The sequence below is a fragment of the Tyto alba genome, unplaced genomic scaffold, assembly GCF_018691265.1.
Source record: "Tyto alba isolate M040663 unplaced genomic scaffold, T.alba_DEE_v4.0 Super-Scaffold_7, whole genome shotgun sequence".
In the NCBI taxonomy this organism is placed as follows: Eukaryota; Metazoa; Chordata; class Aves; order Strigiformes; family Tytonidae; genus Tyto; species Tyto alba.
The window spans coordinates 41,868,933-41,892,111 of record NW_024881328.1 but is presented as its reverse complement, the minus strand read 5'-3'; the positions used below and the strand labels follow the sequence as shown (position 1 = coordinate 41,892,111).

General features: G+C 44.5%; 1 protein-coding gene across 1 annotated transcript in view; it reads right to left on the bottom strand.

Moving 5' to 3' along the window:
• Positions 1 to 20,488, bottom strand: part of TRPM8 (transient receptor potential cation channel subfamily M member 8) — a 51,039-nt gene extending 30,551 nt beyond the window's left edge. Inside the window, exons 1-9 of the mRNA XM_042784341.1 lie at positions 20,404 to 20,488; positions 15,355 to 15,459; positions 13,664 to 13,737; positions 10,880 to 11,036; positions 5,894 to 6,071; positions 5,377 to 5,549; positions 4,068 to 4,242; positions 2,945 to 3,012; positions 38 to 235 (exon numbers count right to left, since the gene is read on the bottom strand). Coding sequence (XP_042640275.1) covers positions 38 to 235; positions 2,945 to 3,012; positions 4,068 to 4,242; positions 5,377 to 5,549; positions 5,894 to 6,071; positions 10,880 to 11,036; positions 13,664 to 13,737; positions 15,355 to 15,459; positions 20,404 to 20,445 — 1,170 coding nt within the window. The 5' untranslated portion in view covers positions 20,446 to 20,488. The remainder of the gene's footprint in view (positions 1 to 37; positions 236 to 2,944; positions 3,013 to 4,067; positions 4,243 to 5,376; positions 5,550 to 5,893; positions 6,072 to 10,879; positions 11,037 to 13,663; positions 13,738 to 15,354; positions 15,460 to 20,403) is intronic.
• Positions 20,489 to 23,179: the final 2,691 nt, after the last annotated feature.

Sequence of the window (23,179 nt, the reverse complement as noted above, 5' to 3'; positions counted from 1 at the left end):
TCAGCCTTGCTAGCTCCCTGCAGTAGCACCCACTTACCCATTTGATCCAGCTTTCAGTCTCCTCTTCTGAGAGCCTTGAAATGGTGCGAGGCAGATACCTGAGCAAGCTCTCCTTGACACATGAAGAAGCGAGAGTGCCTTCTGCCTCCATCAAGCTAGCGATAACATCAGCGATCCGGCCCGAGCCTTCCACCACAACACAGGGAATCTTACTCTTGATGGCCACGTTGATAGACTAAGGAGCCAGAGAGGGAGAGGTGATCACTTGAAGCACGATCGTATTATTAGAGCCTGCTATTCAGCAAGAAAGTCTGGAGACTGTAGGCTTGACTTAGGCAAGAAAAAACAGAAACCCATGGTCCAGGGCAGTATTTTTACTACTGCCCCCTGATACCTCACCAATGACAACCCTTTAAACCAGCATTCATCCAGCGATGAAGAGCCCCACAGAAACTGAGGGACAGAACTCACCACCTGCCAAGTTTTAGTGTTGATTAGCTGATCAGGAAAACTGCCAAACAGAAATGGCATTCAGGGCACGTTACAACACTGCTCAGCTACAGTCACTCCTGTTTTGTGGTGCAGCATCGCTCAAGTAACGCCACAGCCGAGTACAAGGGCTCTGGTTTTATCGGAGATGCAAGCAGCAGCCTTTTACACAGAGATCACTTCTTTAACATCATGAGAACATTGAACTCCGATGTTACTGAATGTCTCCAAGTAGTTGCTTATGTGATTTCTCACACAGCAATGTTGTACACGGCTTACCAGCAAGATAAAAAAAAAAAAAAAAGGTGTTGAAATAATGATGGAAGGACCATTAGCCCCTCTTGTCACAAAGACCACAGCAGGAGACACTTATTTCATCTGCAACACTGAGAACACAGGCTGCCAGCAAAGTGTGCAAAAGGAGTCAATTCAAGTTATCAGCAACCTCCGGAAAGACAGAACATCTATTACCTACCTGAAGAGACAGTTTTGTGAGAACAAAAAAATCAACTTGGAGTAATCAAAACTGTGAGCATGTCTCTCCTGTCAGCTGGACAGCAGGTCCGTGACAAAAGCAGGATGTTTTTTCTTACCAACTAGATCAAAGTGGTTTTCTTAAGAAGGGTCCAGATAAAGTGCATGTTTTACATAACAGGGAGCTTAAAACAGAAGCTTGAAGCAGTTTTACTTCTCCTCTGCTAAAGCTGATTCCTGCTATCACGCACCAGTCACAGAAGCTGAGAAAGAGGGAGCCTTTCCTGGCCAACTCTGCTGAGACCACGGCATGGCAAGGACAGATGACCACAGCGTGGAACCTGCTGTGTCACTTTGGGCTGATCAGAGACTCGATTTACTCCTTCAGAAAATGGCTTCAGCTACAAATGTGCAAGAAGGCAGACTCCGTGTACTGGTAACACTGATAAATAGCCAAGAGAGTGGCATGGACCCTTAACTGAACTACCATCCAGTTCCTTTTCAGAGGAACCTCTTGCTAGGAATTATGCATTCAATGTAACAGGGGTTTTATTCCGTCTGATTAGATAGCTAGTAAGTCTGTGTTATCTATCATTTCTTCACAGTGGGTTTGAGGTCTCTCCATAACATACGTGTAACCACAAGGTTGCCCAACTAACTACCCTGCTTCTGTAGTGAATCTGTATTCAACCTACCTGTGGGCAAAGCTAAAATTAATCACATGAATGGAAAAAAAAGAAGATCCAGGAAACATGCAGGGTGGCTGGGATAATAATCTGAAATTTCACAGAGTGGTTCAGACTAACTGATTAATGTTATCAGTGAAGTGGTAACAGAGACTCTGCTTTGAATTCATGTTGTTTGTCATCCTTGCAAGCAAAATAGTTTGATTAGCCTCAATATTAACAGCATAGCTCTAGTCAGAACAGGTAGGACCAAGATCACCTCTTCAAAAGAAATAATTATAAATACCACCCTGCTCCAATTTTACTGACTCAAAAACTGACACACTTTCTTCATTGTACCCTACCCTCTGGCAAAATCCAGCCCCTTTCTCAGCTCTTTCTCAAGGTCCCTCAGCCCAGGCTATGTCAGCTTTTCATCTGGCTGTTAGTCAGAGCCACCTCATCCTCACTGCTACTGCTCCCTTCCCACGCAGCCTGACTGCACATCCCCTCACTTTGAACTCCCTGGTGCCAGGTCCCTTTGCTCCCTCAGTCACACCCTCCTCGCTCAGGCCACCCCTCTTCACTCCTTCAAGGTGGCAAGGTGGAGGGGGAAGCAACAAGCCTGGGTTTTAACACTGAGACGGACCTAGAAGTCATCTCTTTTCCCCCCTTCCCTAAGTGTCACTTAGACATCCCATTTCAAGAACCTTCTTTCTGGCTTCTCTGTTCTGTTCATCCTCTTCCTACCTGTTGCCTATTTGAAGATGATGCCTGCTCCCTCCTCTTCTAGGCTTAGAAGGGTCAGAGTCCTGGCTTGCTCAGCTGCCTAGATTTAAACTAGGTGCAGCCCACAGTTCTCAGGAGCAGCAATCACAAGTCAGTTCAAGCAAGCTCTGAGCTGCAGCAGCTGATCTTCCTGGTGTATTACAAGAAAGCACTAATCTTCACTGAGCATGGGCAAGTCAACTTTTCCCAAACCAAATCTTAGGCAAATCTGTATAAAAAGGATCAAGAACTACTTGGCTGACAAAGACCTTACTCATTGCTCCACAAATAAACTCAAGAAATTAACATTTTCATGCTGGATTTGTTATGGAAGAACTGAGACAACTGAACTGGCCCAGCCAACAGTTTCCCAGGATGTAAGCCTGAGGTAGAAACTACACAGAAAATTTGAACTGAAACAAACTTTATAAGCTTAAGTGCAATTGCAAGCAAGATCTGTCTATAGTAGGTGCTGGGCAAGCTTCAGTAAATAACAGGAATGTCTACTTCATCAAACTGCTGGAAATAGGTAGAAGAAATAAACTTACTTTCAAAGTCTCTTTCCCTCCACCCTGGGCAAAACATACAATTGGAATCTTCCCACCATAATTAGATTCTGTGAAACATGTCAAAAGAGAGGAAAAAAAAAATATTAACCCATTAATACAGTTTGAACAACTTATTTTTCCTGAGTACAGTGAAAGAATTTCCAAGCAGTTCATGCAAACACTTTGATACTAGTTTATTATTGATTTTGCCACATCTACTAACAGCTCTTTCTGTTTTCAATGAAAACTCAGTTTTGCCTAACATTCTGCATAGCTAGCTTCAGACACCTTTCTCCAACAGATGCTTTTTTCCTCCTAACAATCATAATTGTTACTAGCTCCAAAGTCCCAAAACCATGATTTTATTGCATTCACCTACTGCTTTGGTCATTTTGAGTCTAAGTGCAAGGTTCTTATCACAAGCTGAAGATTCAAAACTTCTGACTTCACGTTTTCGATCATAAAGGAAAGATAAGAATCCCATAACTCTAGTAGCTAGGGTTTAAGAGAAATACCAAGTCTCATAATGATTCTGGGTCACGACTAACAGCAGCTTCAGCTAACTATGCTTCAGCTGAGGTACACAGTAGAACAAAACAAACTCTTCAACTGAGAATTTCCTGTCAAGGCTTTTGATATTTTTTTTCCCATTTTGGAAAAAAAGGAGCTGAAAGAGAAACAATTTAGGAGCAGGTTGCAGATGGATCAATCACCTTCACAAATTAACAATTCAGGAAAAGCCTAATTTCAGCTCCTATGTAGTTGTGTTTCAGCTACCTGAAATTCAGTGCCAGGTGGGAAGTATGCAGAAGGGACAGCTTCCAATAGATAGCCCAGCAGGAAGGGAGGGAAGGGCTGTACGGCTGAAAGGGATCATTTGCTGTGTCCCACAAAGGATTACTGTCACATAAGGAAAGGAAGATGAGGGGAGGGGTATTGCTCTGAAGAGGGCTGGTTGCTCCTGAAAGTGCTCAAGATGCAATGCAGTTGACACACCCCTTCCAGCTCAGCATCCCAGGGATGTTTCCACTACTCTTTTGTTCCCAGAAAATGACTGTGCATCAGCCCCAAAGCACACGAGAACTAAGGAGAAGTAGGCCAGCCACCTGACGCCCACACCTACCTGGGATAACCCGCTCCGAAATGTACTTTTCTAACTGAGTTCGTACTTTTGCCTCTATCGTTGGGTGCCCATGGGTGCCATTATCAACCAGTAAGAGATGGGTGTGATTGTTATCCAGGCAATAGAGGGGGTCTCTCTTGAGATCATCCATTATGTAGTGGGCCAAGTAGTACCCCTAGAAGCACAAGCACAGCATTTAACAGGGATCCAAGGGCAGGGCATGCAACAAGACTTCAAGGACAAGCCCGTGACAGCTGAACCCCTACCCACCAACTATTCCTCATTAGTTCGGAGTCTGAATTTCCTGACTCAAGACACTGTTCATTGGCAGTCCCAACAGCGGCACAAAACAGTGAGAGAAACCCCACACGTGAGCACAGCATAAATATTTGCAGAGAAAGTTCTTCTTTACAAGAGCGTCCTGACTTGCAACGATCCTCTCGTAACTTCACCTCAGCCAATGAACAGTGGAAGTTATTTGTAACAGTCAGTCCTTTCAGAGAACCTCTTAAGCAATGCAAGCTTCCTTCAGCCACCAGAAACATTAAATCTGTGGCAAATTTACTTTCAACCTCTCACAGATTTTTTTAGGCTGGAAGGCACCTCCTTAGAGCCCTCAGTAAACTAAACTGCTTTTATTTATCTAGTAGGGTGATTTTAGATATATTCTATAATGTTTAGTGGTGGACAAAAGACAAAGGGAGCTACGCTAGTGTATCTGACAGATGGGGTGATAGAATCAGTGAACAAGATCCTTAATAGCAGCAGCAGGTACAAGGTGTCTTAGCTCATGGGAATCCCCACTATGGGCTACTGCGTGGGGATTTCACAGCAGTAATTCCCTAACGCTTTGCAGGACATGAACTCAGAGCAGCTGGACTCCCACACAGACACACTAAGCCCACAGCTGAAACCCTCCCCACCAGGCCTGACGGATGCAACCATCTTGAACATGAGAACACTTCTGTTCCCTCCTGTTCTGGGAAGAGCACCCGATGTTTTGTCTCACTGCTGCATAGGCTGAAGAAAAGCTGGCCCCAGGTTTCACCGTTTAGGACACAGCAGCTCAGCCTAAGAGTAGAGACACGTGCTTTATGCAAACATTGCACTGGAAAGCATTCTGCTGAGGTCTGCTTTGCTACAGACATGCCAGCAGAGCTCAACTGACCACTCAACTCAATCACCACACGGCTGATAGCATCGGCCTAGCACAGACACTGGTATGGCCGAGAGCAGCGGTCAGTCAGGGACATAAGCTGTATAACCGACAGCTGAGCCTCCTGCCCACCAACCCGTACGTGTTTCTTACATCCTTATCACCACTGCGAATCAGACTTTCTCGGTTGGAAATCATGCCCCAGGCTGCTATGCCAATAGCCACCACGTTCTCCTCTGAGCTCCGACTGATGGTGTTGTCTCGGACCACTTCCCCGATGTACTTCATCAGCCCGTAATGCGTGCCTCCCGTGAAAATCCAGGCCCCTGGGGACAACATCCAATGACCTGGGGGAATGCAGCGGAATACCCACCCTCCTTTAAGACACAACCACCCAATCCCCTCTCAAGACCTTGACTCAGAAGAGGTATTTATTCAATTCAACACAGAAGATACGCTACACAACTTCCCTTCCATTACCATGGCTGTCTGATGATGAGCTCTCAACCCTGCTACTTCCAAACTGTTATGGCACGTTTGCCCCCAGTGCACCACCCAAGCAGAAACAAACCGAATGCTGTGCTGCTTCCCTGCTGACCCTCTGAGCTGCTACCTCTCCACCAGTATTACGAAACAATAAAATAATACAGACACGTATGTGGGTCTTTACCTTTGGACTGGGCAATGTAGATCAGCCTGCTGAATATCTTGCGCATTCGGGGCTTGAGAGCAAAGTTCTTTGCACCCCCAGTGACAGAGATGACAAGGTTAGGGGTTTTCAGGTGCCAGTGCTGGGTCATGAGGTCGTAGAGCGTTTCGGAGTCTGTATCGCATGACAAACGGATGTACTTGGGTGAGAAAAAATAAGAGAACAAATACAACAAGAGATAAATAGTGATAGCTGGGAACAGACCAGGAATTGCATTGTCCTCTCTAATGTACGGTCTGACTCCAGCCGCCAGCAGACAAAAGGTGAAGTGATGATGAAATCTTTGTTTCTTCCTCTAAATCATCTTTATCTTCCCCCTACACCCAGGCACCGAACCCACCTTCCACTGGAGGAAAGACAAAAGCACTGACCTTGGGATTCAGAGGAACATTAGAACAATGAACACAACACTGAGGAAGTTTATGGGATAACAATTGTAACAATGCTATTTATGGCTTAGTTTATGGATTAGTGGTAGCCTTGTTGTAAGTGAACTAATAACAATTACGGTTGGATTTTGATTACAGCATTAAAGCCTTAATTTAATGAATTATAAACTCCAGGCTCCATGTGCATGGTGTCCCTATCGTAACATATACCCGTAACAGCATTTTAAGTATAACTCATAACAAGTCTATCAAATATGTAGTAAAGCTTAAACGCTGTGTGAGGATGCCAAAAAGCACACTAGATAGATCACCTGGCTTCAGATGAACTTGCTATGTCACCCTTTATGTAAAAGGATCTCTGGCTTTTTCTTGCTATGCTATTCAAGAGCCTCTTTGCAACTTCATCACCATCAGTAGTTTACTGCGATGGAGTTGTGGAAGACAATCGTGGCTATACAACCCATATCAGGGGATGAAAAGGAATATTTTGGACCCTAATCACAGGGGATTTCGTATAGATTGCCCAGTATTTGCAGGAAAGCAAAAGCAAGGGATTAGTTTGACGAATAAATGTCCATATCTTGAGAGGCATTTAACTTGAATGAAGGAACATATTCCTCTGTTCCAGGACAGGTTCCCAGGAGCAGTTTTTGCATCTGGCTCAGAACAGCACATCACAGAGGAAGCCTAGCAGGCTCCCGCAGCTACACGGGGTGGGGAGCTAAGGGACTCCCACAGCTCCTGCTCTCCGAGAAGCATCAGCCACACAAAGCCTTGGGTGTTTTTCAGGAAAGAGGGAGCCTGTCAGAAAAATCAACTACTCCACAGAGCCGGCAAGTCATCCCCACAGCAAATCGTGTTATCTCTGTAATTAGAAGGCATTTCTCTTAAAGCCTACCGATACACAAAGTACCTTGTATCTGTATGACTGCCTTTGTTCATCTCCGTTTTCCCATTGAATGACTTGTTTTCATCTATAAAAGTTCTTTTCAACTGTATAAAGCAAGTACCAACCAAAAGATGCTGAGGCTGAATTTCCCGGACTGCTCATGTCATTCTCTCACCCATCATCACGGAGTATAACTGCTAACACACTTCAGTTACACCTAAGTTTCATTCAGGCAGCTACACATCTGGCACTTGCCACCTCGAGGCCCTGGCAAGGCTCTACTCAAGCGGGTGAACCCCTCGGTTCAGCCACTTCCCTTCTCCGAGGTACAACGGTGCCATCTCCTGGTACAGCCGGCTGGTGCACCCCAACCCTGGCCAATCCAACCCTCAAACACGGGCAAAGCCAAGTGTTGCAGGAGCTGAACTCAGAGAGGTATTCGGAGAAGCATTTTTTCAGATTGATGGCTACCAGAACATAAAACACAGCAACCGCAGTGTTCTTGGATGTTACGGGATCTGAGCAACGCTGCAGAAAAAAAGAGCGCGCAAGCAGGACTTAAAGTGAAGAGATTTCATTGGTCTGTTCACATCTAATATTTCTGCTCTGAACTTTTCAGAACTCATCTGTCCTAAAAAGTGTGACGCCAGGTATAAGAATTCCCATCCCTCACTGATAACAGTCGGCAATTCTTAGGTTACCTTGGGTTTCAAGTCCTCCGCACCGCGCATAAGATCAAGAGAAAATATTTTGCAACGTTTAAGACTAGCAGGTGCCTTGCAGTATAGGGAATGAGAATGTGAAATAGAGATATAACTCCAGCCAACGTGCTGACGGGATGGATTAGGGAATTTATATGCTGTATTTGAACAAAGTATGCTCTGAAACATGCGCAATGGCCTTTAGAGCCCTCATGAAGCTGTGGGCACACAAACTGATTTCCAAGGTGGGGAGGGGGACACAACCTAAGGAAAGAATATTTAAACTTTGAGAACTCTGAAATGTTGTAATAGAGTGAACCATTTCTTCTTTCAGTAAAGGTACACAGCAGCTTACAACACAGTAGTATGAAGCTAAAACATGCATATCAAAAAACATGTGAAGTACCTGGACCTGTTTAAGCATGATTCAAAACCTTCAGTCTTATTTCCCACCAAAATGCCTCTTGTTTCCGCTATTTTGCATAAAACAAACACAATTAATTCACAGAGCACGCTCTGATTTTTCTCATTTATTTTGATTGTCTCAAGCAAGCTGCACTGGTGGTAAATATCAGTCATTTAGAAGAGGCAGATGAGCTCAGCCACATGTGACTACTCAGGCGGTATCAGTATAAATCATCAAAAACAGCAACACCAGCTATTTTCTTCTTTTTCTTCTTTCCACCCTTCCACTGTCCCCATACTAAGGAAAAAGCACGGCGGGGTGGGGGGAAGCAACATACAAACAGAATAAACCTCTGAAGTTCCACTGGTATCTTACATCCCCATGAAATTTACTGTCACTGTAGGATCTCCACCCTGGGAAACACTCAATATTCAATTGATTATGGGCCTGAGCAAGTTGGTCTACGTGGATATGCTTTGAGTAAGAGTTTTGGCTAGAAAACTCCAGAGAGCCCTTCCAAACAAAATTACTCTGTGAGGGTGTGGGACACAAAAGCCCTATTCCAACATCTCCCAACAACCTTCAGAGTGCCCAGTCCAAGGCCTGAGATATGACTGTACAGAAAGTAGCAGTGTACATCTGCAGACTGCCATGATCTGCACATAGCACAGCTAGGAATGAAGGGAGCATCGGCCAGCAAGCTCTGATGACATGTCATGCAATGTTAAAGCCCTTACAAAACTTGAGGGATGATTTTAGTGCACAGCAAGCATGTATGTGCAGTTTCTGCACTGAAAAGTACAGATCCTCCGAAGAAAGGTCTTACATCCCTACAGACATGAAATCCCTATGGTTATCACCCCATGGATCTTGCTGTACCTTCAAAGGCAAAGCATGTTACACAAGCTCCTGTCCCAAGAGTTGCACTGGTGCATGCCCTCACACCGTTTTCTTTCTAAAGAATAAGGCAGTCCACACTGGAAAGGTGCAGTGTTCCAAAAAACAGCCTTGTCTTGGTGTTAAAGTCAGACAGTCAGGAACAAAGCATCTTTATCGGGAGCTTGATCGTTCAGGCACTTAAGCTCATCATGTTGGGTTCACCTCTAAAGATGGGCAAAATGGTACTAAGTTGCTCTGCAATACCATTACATTTCCATATAGATGCGGGCCACAAAATGGCCACTGTAACTGCACCCTGATATAGTCAGGGTACAGAGTCCCAGTGAGAGACATCACAGATCTAGTTTAAAGCAGTGGGATCGAGGGCACCCTCAGCAAGTTCACCCACGACCCCGAGCTGTGTGGTGGGTGACACGCGGGAGGGCAGGGATGGCATCCCGAGGGACCTGGGCAGGCTGGAGAGGGGGGCCCGGGCAAACCTCATGGAGTTCAACAAGGCCAAGGGCAAGGTCCTGCCCGTGGGCCGGGGCAATCCCCAGCACAAACCCAGGCTGGGCCCTCGAGGGGTGGCTGGAGAGCAGCCCCAAGGAGAGGGACTGGGGGGGCTGGGGGGGGGGAAACTGCCCGTGAGGCAGCCCCGTGCGCTGGCAGCCCAGAACCCACCCGTGCCCTGGGCTGCAGCCAGAGCAGGGGGGGCAGCAGGGCCAGGGAGGGGATTCTCCCCCTCTGCTCCGCTCTGGGGAGACCCCCCTGCAGTGCTGGGGCCAGCTCGGGGGCCCCCAACAGCAGAAGGACCCGGAGCTGCTCGAGCGGGGCCAGAGGAGGCCACGGAGATGCTGGGGGGGCTGGAGCAGCTCCCCTGGGGGGCCGGGCTGAGAGAGTTGGGGGGGTTCAGCCTGGAGAAGAGAAGGCTCCGGGGAGCCCTTCGAGCGGCCTCCCAGGGCTTAAAGGGGGGGCAGGGGAGGTGGGGGGTGACTCTGGATCAGGGGGTGTGGGGGTAGGATGAGGGATAATGATTTTAAACTGCCAGAGGGCAGATTTAGGTTAGATGTAAGGAATAAATTGTTCCCTGTGCAGGGGGTGAGGTGCTGGCCCAGGGTGCCCAGAGCAGCTGTGGCTGCCCCCTCCCTGGAAGGGTTCAAGGCCAGGTTGGACGGGGCTGGGAGCCCCCTGGGCTGGGGGAAGGGGGCCCTGCCCGGGGCAGGGGGGGCTGGAACCAGATCGTCTGTAAGGTCCCTTCCAACCCAAACCGTTCTGTCATTCTATGAAAATTATTTCCTCCTAATCCAAGACCTTCAGGATTGTACTACAGGCTAATTACAATAAAACCAGCTACATGAAAAAATAAAAATAATAATTGATCATCACCCTCATTCACCCATTTTTCTGCCATAGCCTGGAAACAGATAACCTTTTCAGTTCCATCGTCAGCCTATGAAACAAATAACACAGAAGAATTCATTCTTTGTTACCTATTTTCACAGCTTGAGAAACCAGCTTGTCTCCTTTGGATCTTAACTCCTTCCATTCCCATTAGAATAAAATTGACCTTAGCTTCACCTTCCCTGCTTCTCAGGGGCTTCCACTGGTATTGGTTTCAGAGCTCTGAATACAGCGCACCCAACAGGGGCCTGATGCATATCCTTAAGTACAATCACCTACCTTTCCTCTTTTTCCCATGTTTTCAAAGTGAATGTCCCCAAAGGCATCAGTAGGAAGTTCCTTAGTGTGCTTCTTGTAGTTCCATTTTTCATTGGTATTAATCTGAGTGCCCTCTATGTGCTGATTTTCGGGGTATCCACATTTACATAAATTACCCCTGAAAGAAGAATGAGTAGACATGAAACCCCGCAGTTATCAATCATCCTGAGCACAGAAAATAAGCTCTGATACATTTATTAAGAGGAAACAGAAATTTTTCAGAGCTGAAACCGCCTTCAAAACTTCTCTGCTCAGTCAGGACGTTTCCAAGAAGTGTTATTCTGCAACACATCTGGAGCTTGTATAATAGGGGGTGCCTGCAGTAGCAGTTACATCAAGTGCAAAGTCTGGGAGCAGGGTTGCACCAACACAACTCATCAAGCCAAGCAGCAGGTGGAGCTGCAGAACCGCTCGCACATGGGACTCCACTTGGATTTGCTGCTGGCAAATTAACAGTCGAGAGGAACCAACTCCCAGCTGAGACCAGCACCTAATCCTGCCTCCTCCCCCTGTAATCTGCTTCTATCTAGCACCGGGCGACTGTGTGCAGTGTATCTCAGGAACCAGTCTGACCTGAGAGATGAGCTGACACTTCTGGATGGGCCTTACCTACGTGACTTCTTTCATTATCACAGACCAAGTTAGGCCACCAGCAGCTTAATTTGAAACCCTACAACCGTGCACATAAATTAAGAAAATGAGCCAGAGCTCAGCATTACACACCACCAGAAGTGACCTCACCTGCTGCTGAGGTGTACAAATGGTTTCCTTCCCATTTTGTGTTCTCAACCAGAGATGAAGAGTTCATGAAGATGATTATTAAGTGTAATCATTTTCCATGCAGACCCAGGGCCTGATTGATGTCTAAGCATGCCCAAGACATGTTCACATCGAGGGGGGAACAGACATCTGGTCTCTGAGCAGATTTTGCAGGCAATTTGCTGTGTTCCCAGCACATCTCCCCTACCACCACCCCTGCCTGCTGCAGGGCACAGCCTGCGCTCACCACCAACGCCCTCCTCACCAACACTGAAACTGCATCCAGGGGAGGAAGAATCTGCACTTTGGTAGTGCAGGACCAGTTGGGAAAGCTAGGAGAACTCTTTTCCTGGGAAAAGCTGCAGCACAATCCTGTGTGCTTGCTTTCTCTGAGGGATCATTGCTTATGAAAGAGAGGATTGACTGACAACTGCAGCACTATTAATGGCACTGTGCAATTTGGCAATATATAGGGGGAGGGGAAAGGAATAATACATTAGTCCAAAAGGATTAAGATGAGAACATTAATTTGTGTGCTTACAGTGACCTTTACAGTTAGGTTGCAGACTGCAAACATGAGATTGAGTAATGCCCTCCTGTGAAGATTGCTGTTAAGGTAAGTCACAGCGTGCCTCTGGAGGAGAGAAAACATATGGTTTCCTCTACTCCGCTGTAACTTGCAAATAAAACAAGCCTACCTTAAAAATAGAGAGACAAAAACACCCAGCAAGTATCGAGTATGACTTGCAATCCTTTCCCAGTGGCTCTGTAGGAAGATAAACTCTCCCATCCTTTGTTGGTCCTTTGCCAGACATCCCATTTTAGATGGCAGAAGAGGACCCTAAGTAAGACTTTCTGAAATGTGACTAATTTCCTTTCCTCTCCCTCTTCAGGCTTTTTTTTTCCTCCCAGCTTCAGAGGAGAATGGGGTTACTGAGAGCCCTTAGAGCTCTATATTAGGACTTCTGCAGCTGCATTAGTTTGATCACTTTTCTCCTGCGATTACAAATAATGAATAAATAAATAAATAAATTCCAAATCAATGTTATGGCCTTCAAGCTTGCATTGCATAGGTTCTTGTGCCTCAAAATGGAGCAAGTATAATATCATATCTTAAGACATCAGACTGAGCAAAACCTAGTGACTCCACTGTAGATGCTTGTGCATGGAATTTGTGATTCGGGTTTAAAAGGAAAATTTAAATTATGCCACCCTCTGATCCATACATACATTGTTAGGAACCAATACCACTGCTGGTACTGCATCCCACCTATATATTGCCACAATTATGCTTCAAATAGGGAATTTGATATTAAAACCCTTTAACAACAGTGCTGCTGGAAGGCATGCTGTCAGAGTTAGCATGAAGGTCAGGCCCCTACTTTTACATCAAGTTACTTGTGGAGTAACGCAAACTGATCTATTTACAGCTTTTACATGAACTCCAGACAGTCCAGAGCAGTGGCCTTCAAAGTGGGGGGTGCATTAAATAAGCTTTAAAAAAAATAAAAATAGTGTTTATTTAATCTTTATCCCATCCTTTTTTAATGGCTATTTTTGTGGGGGTTTTTTAATGTACATAATATTACTGCAGTAGTAGATGTATATAGTTCATAACTAAACATATATTGGGGGTATGCTCAAAAATTTTTTACTGATGAGGTGTGCAATCAAAACAGTTTGAAGAGAACTGGTCTAGAGCTGGAAGAAGCACTCCAGGGTGTCTGTCCAACCATCAAACTTCCAGCTTTTTTGACCACGACTGCAGAATACCCCAGGCATACGCAAACAAGCCAAACAAGCAGCGACGACGAAAGGAGTTGTCCAAGAGACTGAGGCAAGGGTTGCACTGCTAGATTCAGGCTCTTAACAAAAAACCAAAAAGTTTGCTCCCCGCCCAACCCCTGGCACATGGCTTAGCAGACAGAAATACCCACAGTTCCCAGCCCCACGCGCCTGCAAAACAAGAGAAAAATGTCTTCTTACTCTGACTTGGTGTCTTTTGTAAAAAAGACGCATTCTCTCTTCTTAAAGTTTTCTTGGATGAAGTTAACCAAATCCTGGAAAATAATTTAAAAAGAAAAAAAAAAATTACTTCTGATAACTCGTAAAACAGAAGAAACCTCAGTAACAGCACAATCAGCATAGTTTAAACACAAAGAAAACTGGTACAAATTCGTAAGTCTCCTTTCTCAAAGTGGATGGTGGAGGGCAACTAGAAAGTACTGATGGGAGTTGACAGGACACAAAAGACAAAATTATAATTAGGCGTTCCGTAAAACATGTGAAATCAATATTTTTGTATCTATTAAGCATGATATATACTAAAGAGGCAAAAGGTATGGCTTCCCCCTTCAGAAAAAAGAAATCTTGAACAGCAAAACAGATTTGATGCCCTAAGAGTTGCTGGGGAGTGTATTTTAATTTCATCTTTTAATCCAAAAGACCCACATAGAAAACTTGCTTTAATTCAGTGGCACAATATAGGTAGCTGTAGACTACAGAGCATTTCCATTCGCATGTGTTGCTGTGTTTCCAAATAACTTAGAGCACTGACAATATTTTTCAAACAGTGATTGTCTAGATACTGCTTAAAAGACTATGGCAAACACCGTTTCTTCCCAAGTTAAAAAATAAAACAAAACAAACAAACAAAAAAAAACCCAACAAACAAACAAAAAACCCCAACACATTAAAGTCCTCTTGGGTAGCGGCTATTTTAATTCAACACAAAAAGGCCCCAGCAGGAGACGCGAACAACTTAAAGTCATGCTTTATGTGAACTCAGCGGAATGCAAAGTCTCTCCACCTTGTTTAACCATCAACTCTCATATTAACCTTGAAACTCCACAAGTGCAGGGGAACCTTTCAAATTTGGGAAATGCAAATTCATTCCTAATCTGCCTCTGCAAACTAGGAAAGCAAAAAATTTCTCACTCACTGATAAAGGCTTGGCAGGGGTTGTTTGTTTTTAAGCACAGCTTGGATTTGCAATTTGCAAACCAAGATTTAGCTTGGGATGGAAAGGGAAAACATTCAGCTAGAGTTCAGTTTACCATCTTGACAGAACACTTCTAGCTAAACAGTAGTTGAGAGGAAGTTATTCCAAGTAAAAAAGCATAAAAATTACAATATCCAAGACAAAGAAAATGGAAGAGAACATAATTAGCCAATAAAAGCCACAATGATGAAAGACCATAAAAATACAAGGGAGGGGGAACCACTTGCTAAAGACCTAAGAGCTAGTTATTAGGTCTCTTGCAAGCCCATCAGAAGCAAAAAATCTGCCAGACAATCGCTGTGATCAGCAAAACATTGAGGCTTGAAAGGGACGTTTAACATAATCGTATGTTGTCCACCTTTGCCATCAGGTTGCTGAAGAGGTTGGAGTTCTTCTTTATAGAGGCAGAGGATTTGTCTGTAACTGAAATGTGAAAAAGGATTTAAATCCAGAAGTGACTAAGACTGCACAATACAGAGTTACAAGGATCAAAAGGAAAGCAGTACATCCTTAGATTTTCACCATGTCAACAAAGCACCACTGGGTAGGAAAACTTCTCCATAAAGGGAAAACTGACAAAGCAATCATCCTTCTCCCGACATGACCTAATTCATAACCACCGTGGCCCACTCCCAAGACAGCACCCAATCTTCTCCAGGATGTAGCAGATACTCACAGCGTCACTGCAGGACACGTCTATGCTGCGAGACATGCTGGAATAGAGGAGTCTGGAACTCTCAAAATTGCCATTTCTTCGGTGTCGCATGGTGCCCACAGAAACCTGAAAGAGCACGGTGTAAGGGGAGATGAAGGAGCAACGGTCATTTCTCTCACTAAATAAAAACCAGCAAGGACACCTAGTGCCCTAGGAAGGCAAGGGAGAGGTCATTCAAATCCAGCATAAAGGATTAGGAAGTGTATTGATTCCTAAAATGTGAAACTAACATTCCGAAAAAATATTTCCTCTTATTTCATATCACAAAGAGACGTTTCTCTTTCTTTCCCCACTCCAAAAAAAGAACTCCAAGTAAACACACTTTGACAAAGGAACATACCTTATGCGCTATCCCACTCAATTTATTGCCACGTCTTAACTCTTTCCCTTCCCATCTCTGATGGGCACTTGCACTATTCAGCACTTATGTACAATGAGCAGTCCCTAATCCAGTGTATTTACAAATTAAAGAGGAGGTTAAGAAGAAACATTTCAATCAGAGAGAAAATGAACTGCAGCGTAAATAGGAGTTGGTCTGGCACTACGCTGGAAGCACAGAGTAGGTGCAGCACCTGAACACTGATCTCTCAGGTCTCTGTCCACTCCTGTAACAAGGACAATCAACACGTGTGATCTGAAGAGTAAGTGGATTTAAAATTTATCGGATCCAAAAGTTAACAAGTAACCCTTAGAAGCAGGCACGCTTCAGTTGCCCTCTAGAGCAGATACCTGTATTTACCTCGCTGTCTTTGAAGGAGCATCACTTTTTTTTTTTGCACCAAAGCACAGAACAAAACTTTATTTATGCCAACAGCAAATATTTCAATTCCCTTTATGTTACTTTGCAAAATAATACTGGAAAAGGTGTCTTCCTGAAAGGAAGGCTGGCAGCCAGCTAACATCATGAGCACAAATTCTATTTCTCCTTCCAACACTGTTATTTTTCCTGCCTTTTCCTCTCGCTGGGTACACTGGGCTTGCCTCTCGGGTGATACTGCCACTGTATGGCAAAAAGCATCCTTCCCAGACACAGGAACATGTGTTTTCCAGCTCTGATGAAGCATCCCTGTGTAAATATATAATTTCTGAGATCAAAAAACTAGCAAGTGTGAAACAATTTACTTGGGACACTTGGCAAAGTAGGAATGGCACAGACAGCGGGAAGCAGTAGTCGTAAATAGAACAATGGAGCATGATGCGAGAAACCCCCAAAGCAGGAAAGAAAAGTCAAGTTTCCGCAAAAACATGTATATTTATACTTCACCGTTATTTTAAAAATACTTTGAAAAACATTTCACGTTGAGGGGGGAGCATGACTGACTCGGTATTGTTTGCTGTGCATGGCAGAAGTCCACAGCTACTTCCCCCAAATTTTTCAGCATGCCTGGGATCTCAGACACTCTCTTTATCACTGCTAAGTGATGGGAGAGCACAGAAGAAAAACCACCTCTTCCTCCTGCCTGCCTTCTGCATGCAATAGGAATGATTTAAACCCAAGAAAAGGCAAAAGGCTGGAAAGTGCATTTCATCATGCCTGGATGGCCTGGCCCAAGGAGTGGTGGTGAAAGGAGTGAAATCCAGTTGGCGGCCGGTCACAAGTGGTGCTCCCCAGGGCTCAGCACTGGGGCCAGTTGGGGACATGGTTTAGTGGTGGACTTGGCAGTGTTAGGTTAACAGTTGGACTCAATGCTGTTAAGGGTGTTTTCCAACCTAAATAATTCTATGATTCTATGATCTTTTTTGACCAGACCCCCACCAAAGGTGTTTGGGATTCTCAGCTCCGAGGAGTAACAACAAAAAAAACACCTTTCCTTTGAAACCTGATGGTGTAGAATCACTTCACATCTCTTCACCTCCCATCATGATCTCCCTCAAACTTCAACTTTGAAGTACCGATCCAAAAGTGACTTCTCAAAACACGTGCCATTCAGAGCTACAGTTGTGCTGACCTAACCCTTCCACCTGGGAACTTGGTACAGATGCAGATAAATATCAGGCTATGCACACTTGCTCAAGGTTTCAGACAGTGGGTCTGCCTCAGACCACTTTATTTCCTCTTGCAGCACTGCAGAAAGGTGCCATGCTGTTTCTCAAGTAGGAGTTGCAGAAGAAAATAGAACACATTCCGTCTTTGAAGTTCATAATCTCCTTTGTGTTAATTATTCTAGCGCTTCTCATCTTCAGAGCAAGGATATAAATCTGGCAAGCTCTGTGCCAGATTTAGGAAAAGACTTTGTAGCAAATGTACTAAAACAGCTCATAACAAGAAAACACTAGAACAAACTGACCTCCAAAGCGGCCACCGGTTTGGTCATGCCCTGCTCCACATCTCCAGAAGATAAGCATGCCTTTATTTATCCAGGAACTGCAAGGGTCTGGGGAAGGAGAGAGCATCTCTCCTCTCAGTTAAGGGTATCTACCATAAACTAGAACATGCAGAGAGGAAAACCTGACTGACAGGCAGTAAGGGTTGTGATGAGATCCAAACCTGGTCAACCACACTAACTGATAAGGGTATGTGGAATGTGGGAAGGTTTACTGCAGTGGGGTTATGTGACAGGGCAGGCTTGTCAAATGGGATAACTAAGGAAAAGAGGGAAGCCATACACAAAATACACAGAGGCTCAAACCCAGCAAGCAAGCATCATGGAAACAAAAGACAAGAAAAAAACACCTCGTCAGTCACAGTAAGTGATGGGTTAGCGAGAAACTTCATGCAAACTGGGACTTTGCAGCTGCTACAGATGAAAACCTGAGGTTCAAGGTTGTTGGAGGTGGGCTGGTGGAACCCTGCCAGCCGAGGAAGGGAAGGCGGACAGGGAGGAACAAAGGAGGAACAGGCAGAAAGGGGTACAAAAGGGACCCTTTGCACATGAAATGGGCCGGCGCGCTTGTCTGGCTGAGCCCTGCGCCTGATCGCTGCAGTCTCTCCTATCTTCTTAATAAATTATTTCTCAACTACCTGGGCAGGTGGAGGGGCTGTGCCGGTGCTCAAGGGATCTGCAAATATATGTGTGCTTGTGAGCCCCGAGAGTGCCGTGTGTGTGGCTGCACTGGTGACCTCCTGTCTCCGCTGGCCCAACGGGAAGGGCTCCACTAAAGGAATACGAAGCACTAGAAGCTTGCCAAGAGCAGCCAAACTGTCATTTCTGCTCATTACTTTCCCCAGGCCGTTTCAGGGCCAGTGGAGCCTCGTGCTTCACTTCACATGAAGTGAGGTCTTTAGGGGCTTGGCTAGCATCACTCGTTCACTGACAGATGCAAGACCAAACACAGCGGCTCTGGCTTTATGGTCTGGCTATACAGTCTGCTCAAATACAGTCTTGGCTTTCCCTTCCCTAAGCACGGGATCATCCGTTGTCCATCTAGAGGCCTGCCTGGCTTTTCACAAGCCCTGCAAATGCCAAACGAGTCCAGGGTCCTGCATGACCCTGACTTTGGAGCAGATCAAGAAGGTCCTGGTAAACAAGAAGTCCTCCATCGAGAGACTGGTAGCTCTCACACTGCATTTCCAAACAGGGCAAGAAAGCTACAAGACAACAGCTGACCTTGGTGTTGGGGTTGTGACAGGTTTCACTCAGCACCCCAAACATTTCAGGATCTTTCCTCCCCTCCCCAGGCAGGACACGAGCTTTGCACATTTTACCTAGTGCACGGAGGGTTTGCAGGCAGGAGCTAGAAGCAGAGAAGCAATTATCAAAGCTCTAGCAGTTCCTCTTCTACAAAGGCACAGAAGAATTTAGGTGGCTACAGCCACAAAGGAATCATCCTGCCCTTGTGAAGTGCTAACTTTGGTAACAACCAAGATGATGGCTGAAAGAATATTGTCCCTAAAAACACCAGGTTGTTGAAAACAAAGCAAAAACATAAAACCACACCCCCCCACCACCACCACCATAACACTTATTTAACTGAGTAGGACTGGCAGCTGTGCATTGGGAGTCATATTTCCTAATAACCCAGAAAGAAATTCTTATCATTTCATAAGACTGATGTTTGGTATAAAGATGTTTTTAAAGCTGTAATTCGCGATAAAAGTTCCACAAGTGGGAATACACTTTGGTCTGGATCCATGCAGTTTATTTATTGACAGAGTTTTACTTTACTTGTTGATTTGTTTAACAAGTTAACACCAGAAAAGTGACTGTGGACATAACTGTACAGAGAAAAGATTAAAAGGAAACAAGGGCATTAAATTATTCATTCAAAACACTAAAGGATTTCAAGTTTGCCTCACTGCTTTTTGTAAATAATTGATAGGAATGAACATGCTGCAAACAAACTGACAGAAGTTAGCAAGAGTGCAAAGGAACCCTGAAAACCTCGGACTCACTTTTAAATGTAAGTTCTGAAGAGCTGCAGTGATACTACAGTGTTAGCTGATATTTGTGAGTGAAGCTCATTAACTCCATGCGTGTTAGAAATAATACAGCAATCGTACATACTTTAAAAGATGTGATACAGCTGCAGTCTACAGAACAGGCAAACACAGTTCATTTTCAATCGCATTTCCAACCCATTAAATATATAGGAAAACATTTTTAAAGCCCTGACTAGTGCATTAAAGCATAACGTTCTTACACTAACACATTTTGAGAGTAATAACCATTAGATAAGCACCAGAATAATCCTCTAAAGTATAAGACTAATACTATGACTCCCACAGCACTTGAAGGAGCATATTCCAAGGAAATCTTCAGCTTGGAGGTGACTAAAAAAAAAAAAACAGTGATAAAAAAATAACTGTTTCTAAAGAAATTTTAATAAATAGGCTTTTAAAAACTTGTCTGCAACTGAGAAAGCAACACCAGCTTTAATTCTCAGAAAGCTTTCGGATAAATCCAACCACTATTTGCATTAACATCATTCTAGCAACAGGCTTTATGTGAAGGCTCTCAAAAAGAAAAGGATGTTGCCAAACTTCAAATACACAGCTACCTCAATTTCAGCATATGAGAAGTATATACAGAAAAATCAACGCCTAATCCCATACCACTGTGGAGCACTTACCAAAGTCTCCAGAACATGCCCCAGCAATCCTACTGAAATCATTACTCAAAGAGGAAGGTTTTGATATACTTCAGCTTGCAAAGCCCCACCTTTTTTTATCTGTGTCATGCTTTCCTTTTAAGGGAGGACACGGAAGAAGAGATAAAGCACAGGAGCAAGCAACAGCAGCATTATTCACCAATTAATAATGAAGGCAGGCTTAATTGCAGCAGGGCACAGGAACTAACAGTTGCAGGTTATTTGTAAGAGAACAGCGATGCTTCTGTCCCACCTGCTGCCAATGTACTGATAACAATACTGCAGCTAATTTCTGCAATCAACAGCACTATTAAAAATCCAGAAGTATAAGAAAATGCTTGTGGGAATAATTAGATTTTAATGTATCAGAGGATAATGAAACAGTTCTAAAATCAACACCTATTAATCTCATTTACTACAAGGTTGTTGAAACACTGGCCAGCACAATGGAAGATTTTACAACTGATATTTTGACCCGATATTTTGAGTAATTTGATTTTCTTCCGACTTTAGCTTAAAGCTGTTCATTTTGGAAAGAGTAATTTCTATCGCTGTGATATTCACAGTGACTCCCTGGAGAAGCAGATTGCTCCCAGTCCACGCTCTTTGTTGAAAGCAGAGCTATCCGGTGTGGGTGTGCTGCTGGAGAACCGTTGACATCCTTTTAATCCCCCGCTTTGGACAGATGTCACTGCCCCGCCAGCTCAAGCACTCTCCCAAAATCCTATTTGACTTCACACTGCAGTGGATGAACATGCAAGGAGAAAACACATCCATCTCCGGAGGGCAGAAGCTCTGATCTATACGTGATTCCAGAGCTGCAGAGGAAAAGGGCAAAGGCCGTACTGTTCAAAAGGCCCAAGACAAAACACGTATGTGTTGTAATTAAAGATCTGCTGTTGAAAACACAACCATTAAAAACAAGCTGGGGTGTTTTGAGTTTCTGTTGATGGTCAAAAGCTCGCAGTGCTACCTCCCGGTAATCAGGGGTGTCTCTCAACTGTTCAAGTACATTCTGAAGCGTGACCCCAGAGCATCCAGACTAAAGAACGTGGTGCCCTGCCCTGGGCTCCCTCCAGCTCCCAGCTTTCCTCCCTTTGCAAACCAAATGACAGGAATAATGCACATAGGAATCTGTTCCCAGCATGCAGTCAGTGGGCTAGGACATGGACGTGGCTAACCACCAAAAAGGCTCAGCAAAGTACTTCTGTAGCTTTTGCGAGAGCAGGAGTGAGAAGTCTCAGATGCACTTTCCTCTCCAGCCAGCGGCGAGGCAGGTGCTGCTACTCGGCAAGGACCTGCAGCATGGAGAGGCTAATCAATCCGGATAAATTATCCTGCCAAGAGGCGTTAACAGAAGAGGATTGGAGCTGGATTTTTCCAGCCTGCAGCCTGGCCTCTGAGCAATCTTTCCTTCTGTGATGGAGATAGCTTTATTTACCTTAAATCTCATGCTGCCTTGGCATATACACATCTGCATTTGTATGAGTTTTCACTTAGGGGCTTAACTTTACACTGCAGCATCTAACAGCTCTGTCTCTGCCCTACAATACATACTGCACACGAGCAATTCATGACTTATGAACAGGCAGCTGCCATGCACTTCATTGCTCCACTTTCTTTCCTTCTTGGCTCGGTTCACCATCCATGAGAGAAACTTTTCCTAGAACAGCATACGCCAGGGACCTTTTATTCAAGTCCAGAGGGACCACCATCCTGCCCGCCTCTAGCACACGTGCGCTCAGCCCAGATGTAACTCATCCAAGTGATCCACTACTCCTAAGAAACATGCAGAAACACATCAAAGACTTGCAGCTAATCCTGAGAGGGAGCTAAATCGCTGCTGTGCATCTTCTGTCATCATATTTCACAAGAACGGAGTTTTCAGGGGCAGGTAGAAGCAATATGGTCGTGCATCAACATCACTGAAGTACTAAACATGAATTTTTATTGTGGTTTATACCTGCAGTAAGTCCCTTAGTCACCACCCCGTGAAAGCAGTCTGGCTGATAGCTCTCAAGAAGAGAAACTAAGTATATAAATGGGGAATTCAAACATCCCTTTTAAAAAGTAGCTGCAGAGTTGGGGAACAAATCATTCTACCTGGTCCTATTATACATAGCAAACCTGCGGAGCAGACAGATTTTTGGGCCCACTTTATGGTTCTCAAGTGTAACAAATCCCCCCATACCTCAAGTAAAGAAATTTGGCACCCCAAGCATAAGCTAGAGATGATCTCTGAATGTGTCAGGAAGTTTTTAGTCTACCTGGACAAAGATGATCAATATTTTCCAAAGATGAGAGCTCCTCCATTGGCAATAATTCATGCTTCCCAGCATTCCTGCATTCTTGGTCTGAGAATACAGATACAAGTATTCCAAACCTACACTAATTATACCAAGTGATAGCAAATACACTAATATTTACTGTATTCCAGCAAAATCAAGTCTGTCTCCACTGGATAGATTTCAGTGAGAATTTGCCAAACTACACAGAATTTGCTGTCTTTCCTAATTCACAGAAAGGATATAACACCAGTTTTGGACTAAATAGAGGTGAATATCTGTGAAGAACAGAAAAGGTGTTACTATGGATGCTGGCCAAAGCGCTATGTTTCTATGATCAGTGAAGTAAGAGCCCTCATCCTCAGGATCAGCATTCAGACCACCAGTGTCGTTATCTATGCAGGAATCAAAACACAGCAAGCACTTGTATTAGTAAGAGATTGAAATTCACCTAGATATGAAAGCATTTTCCA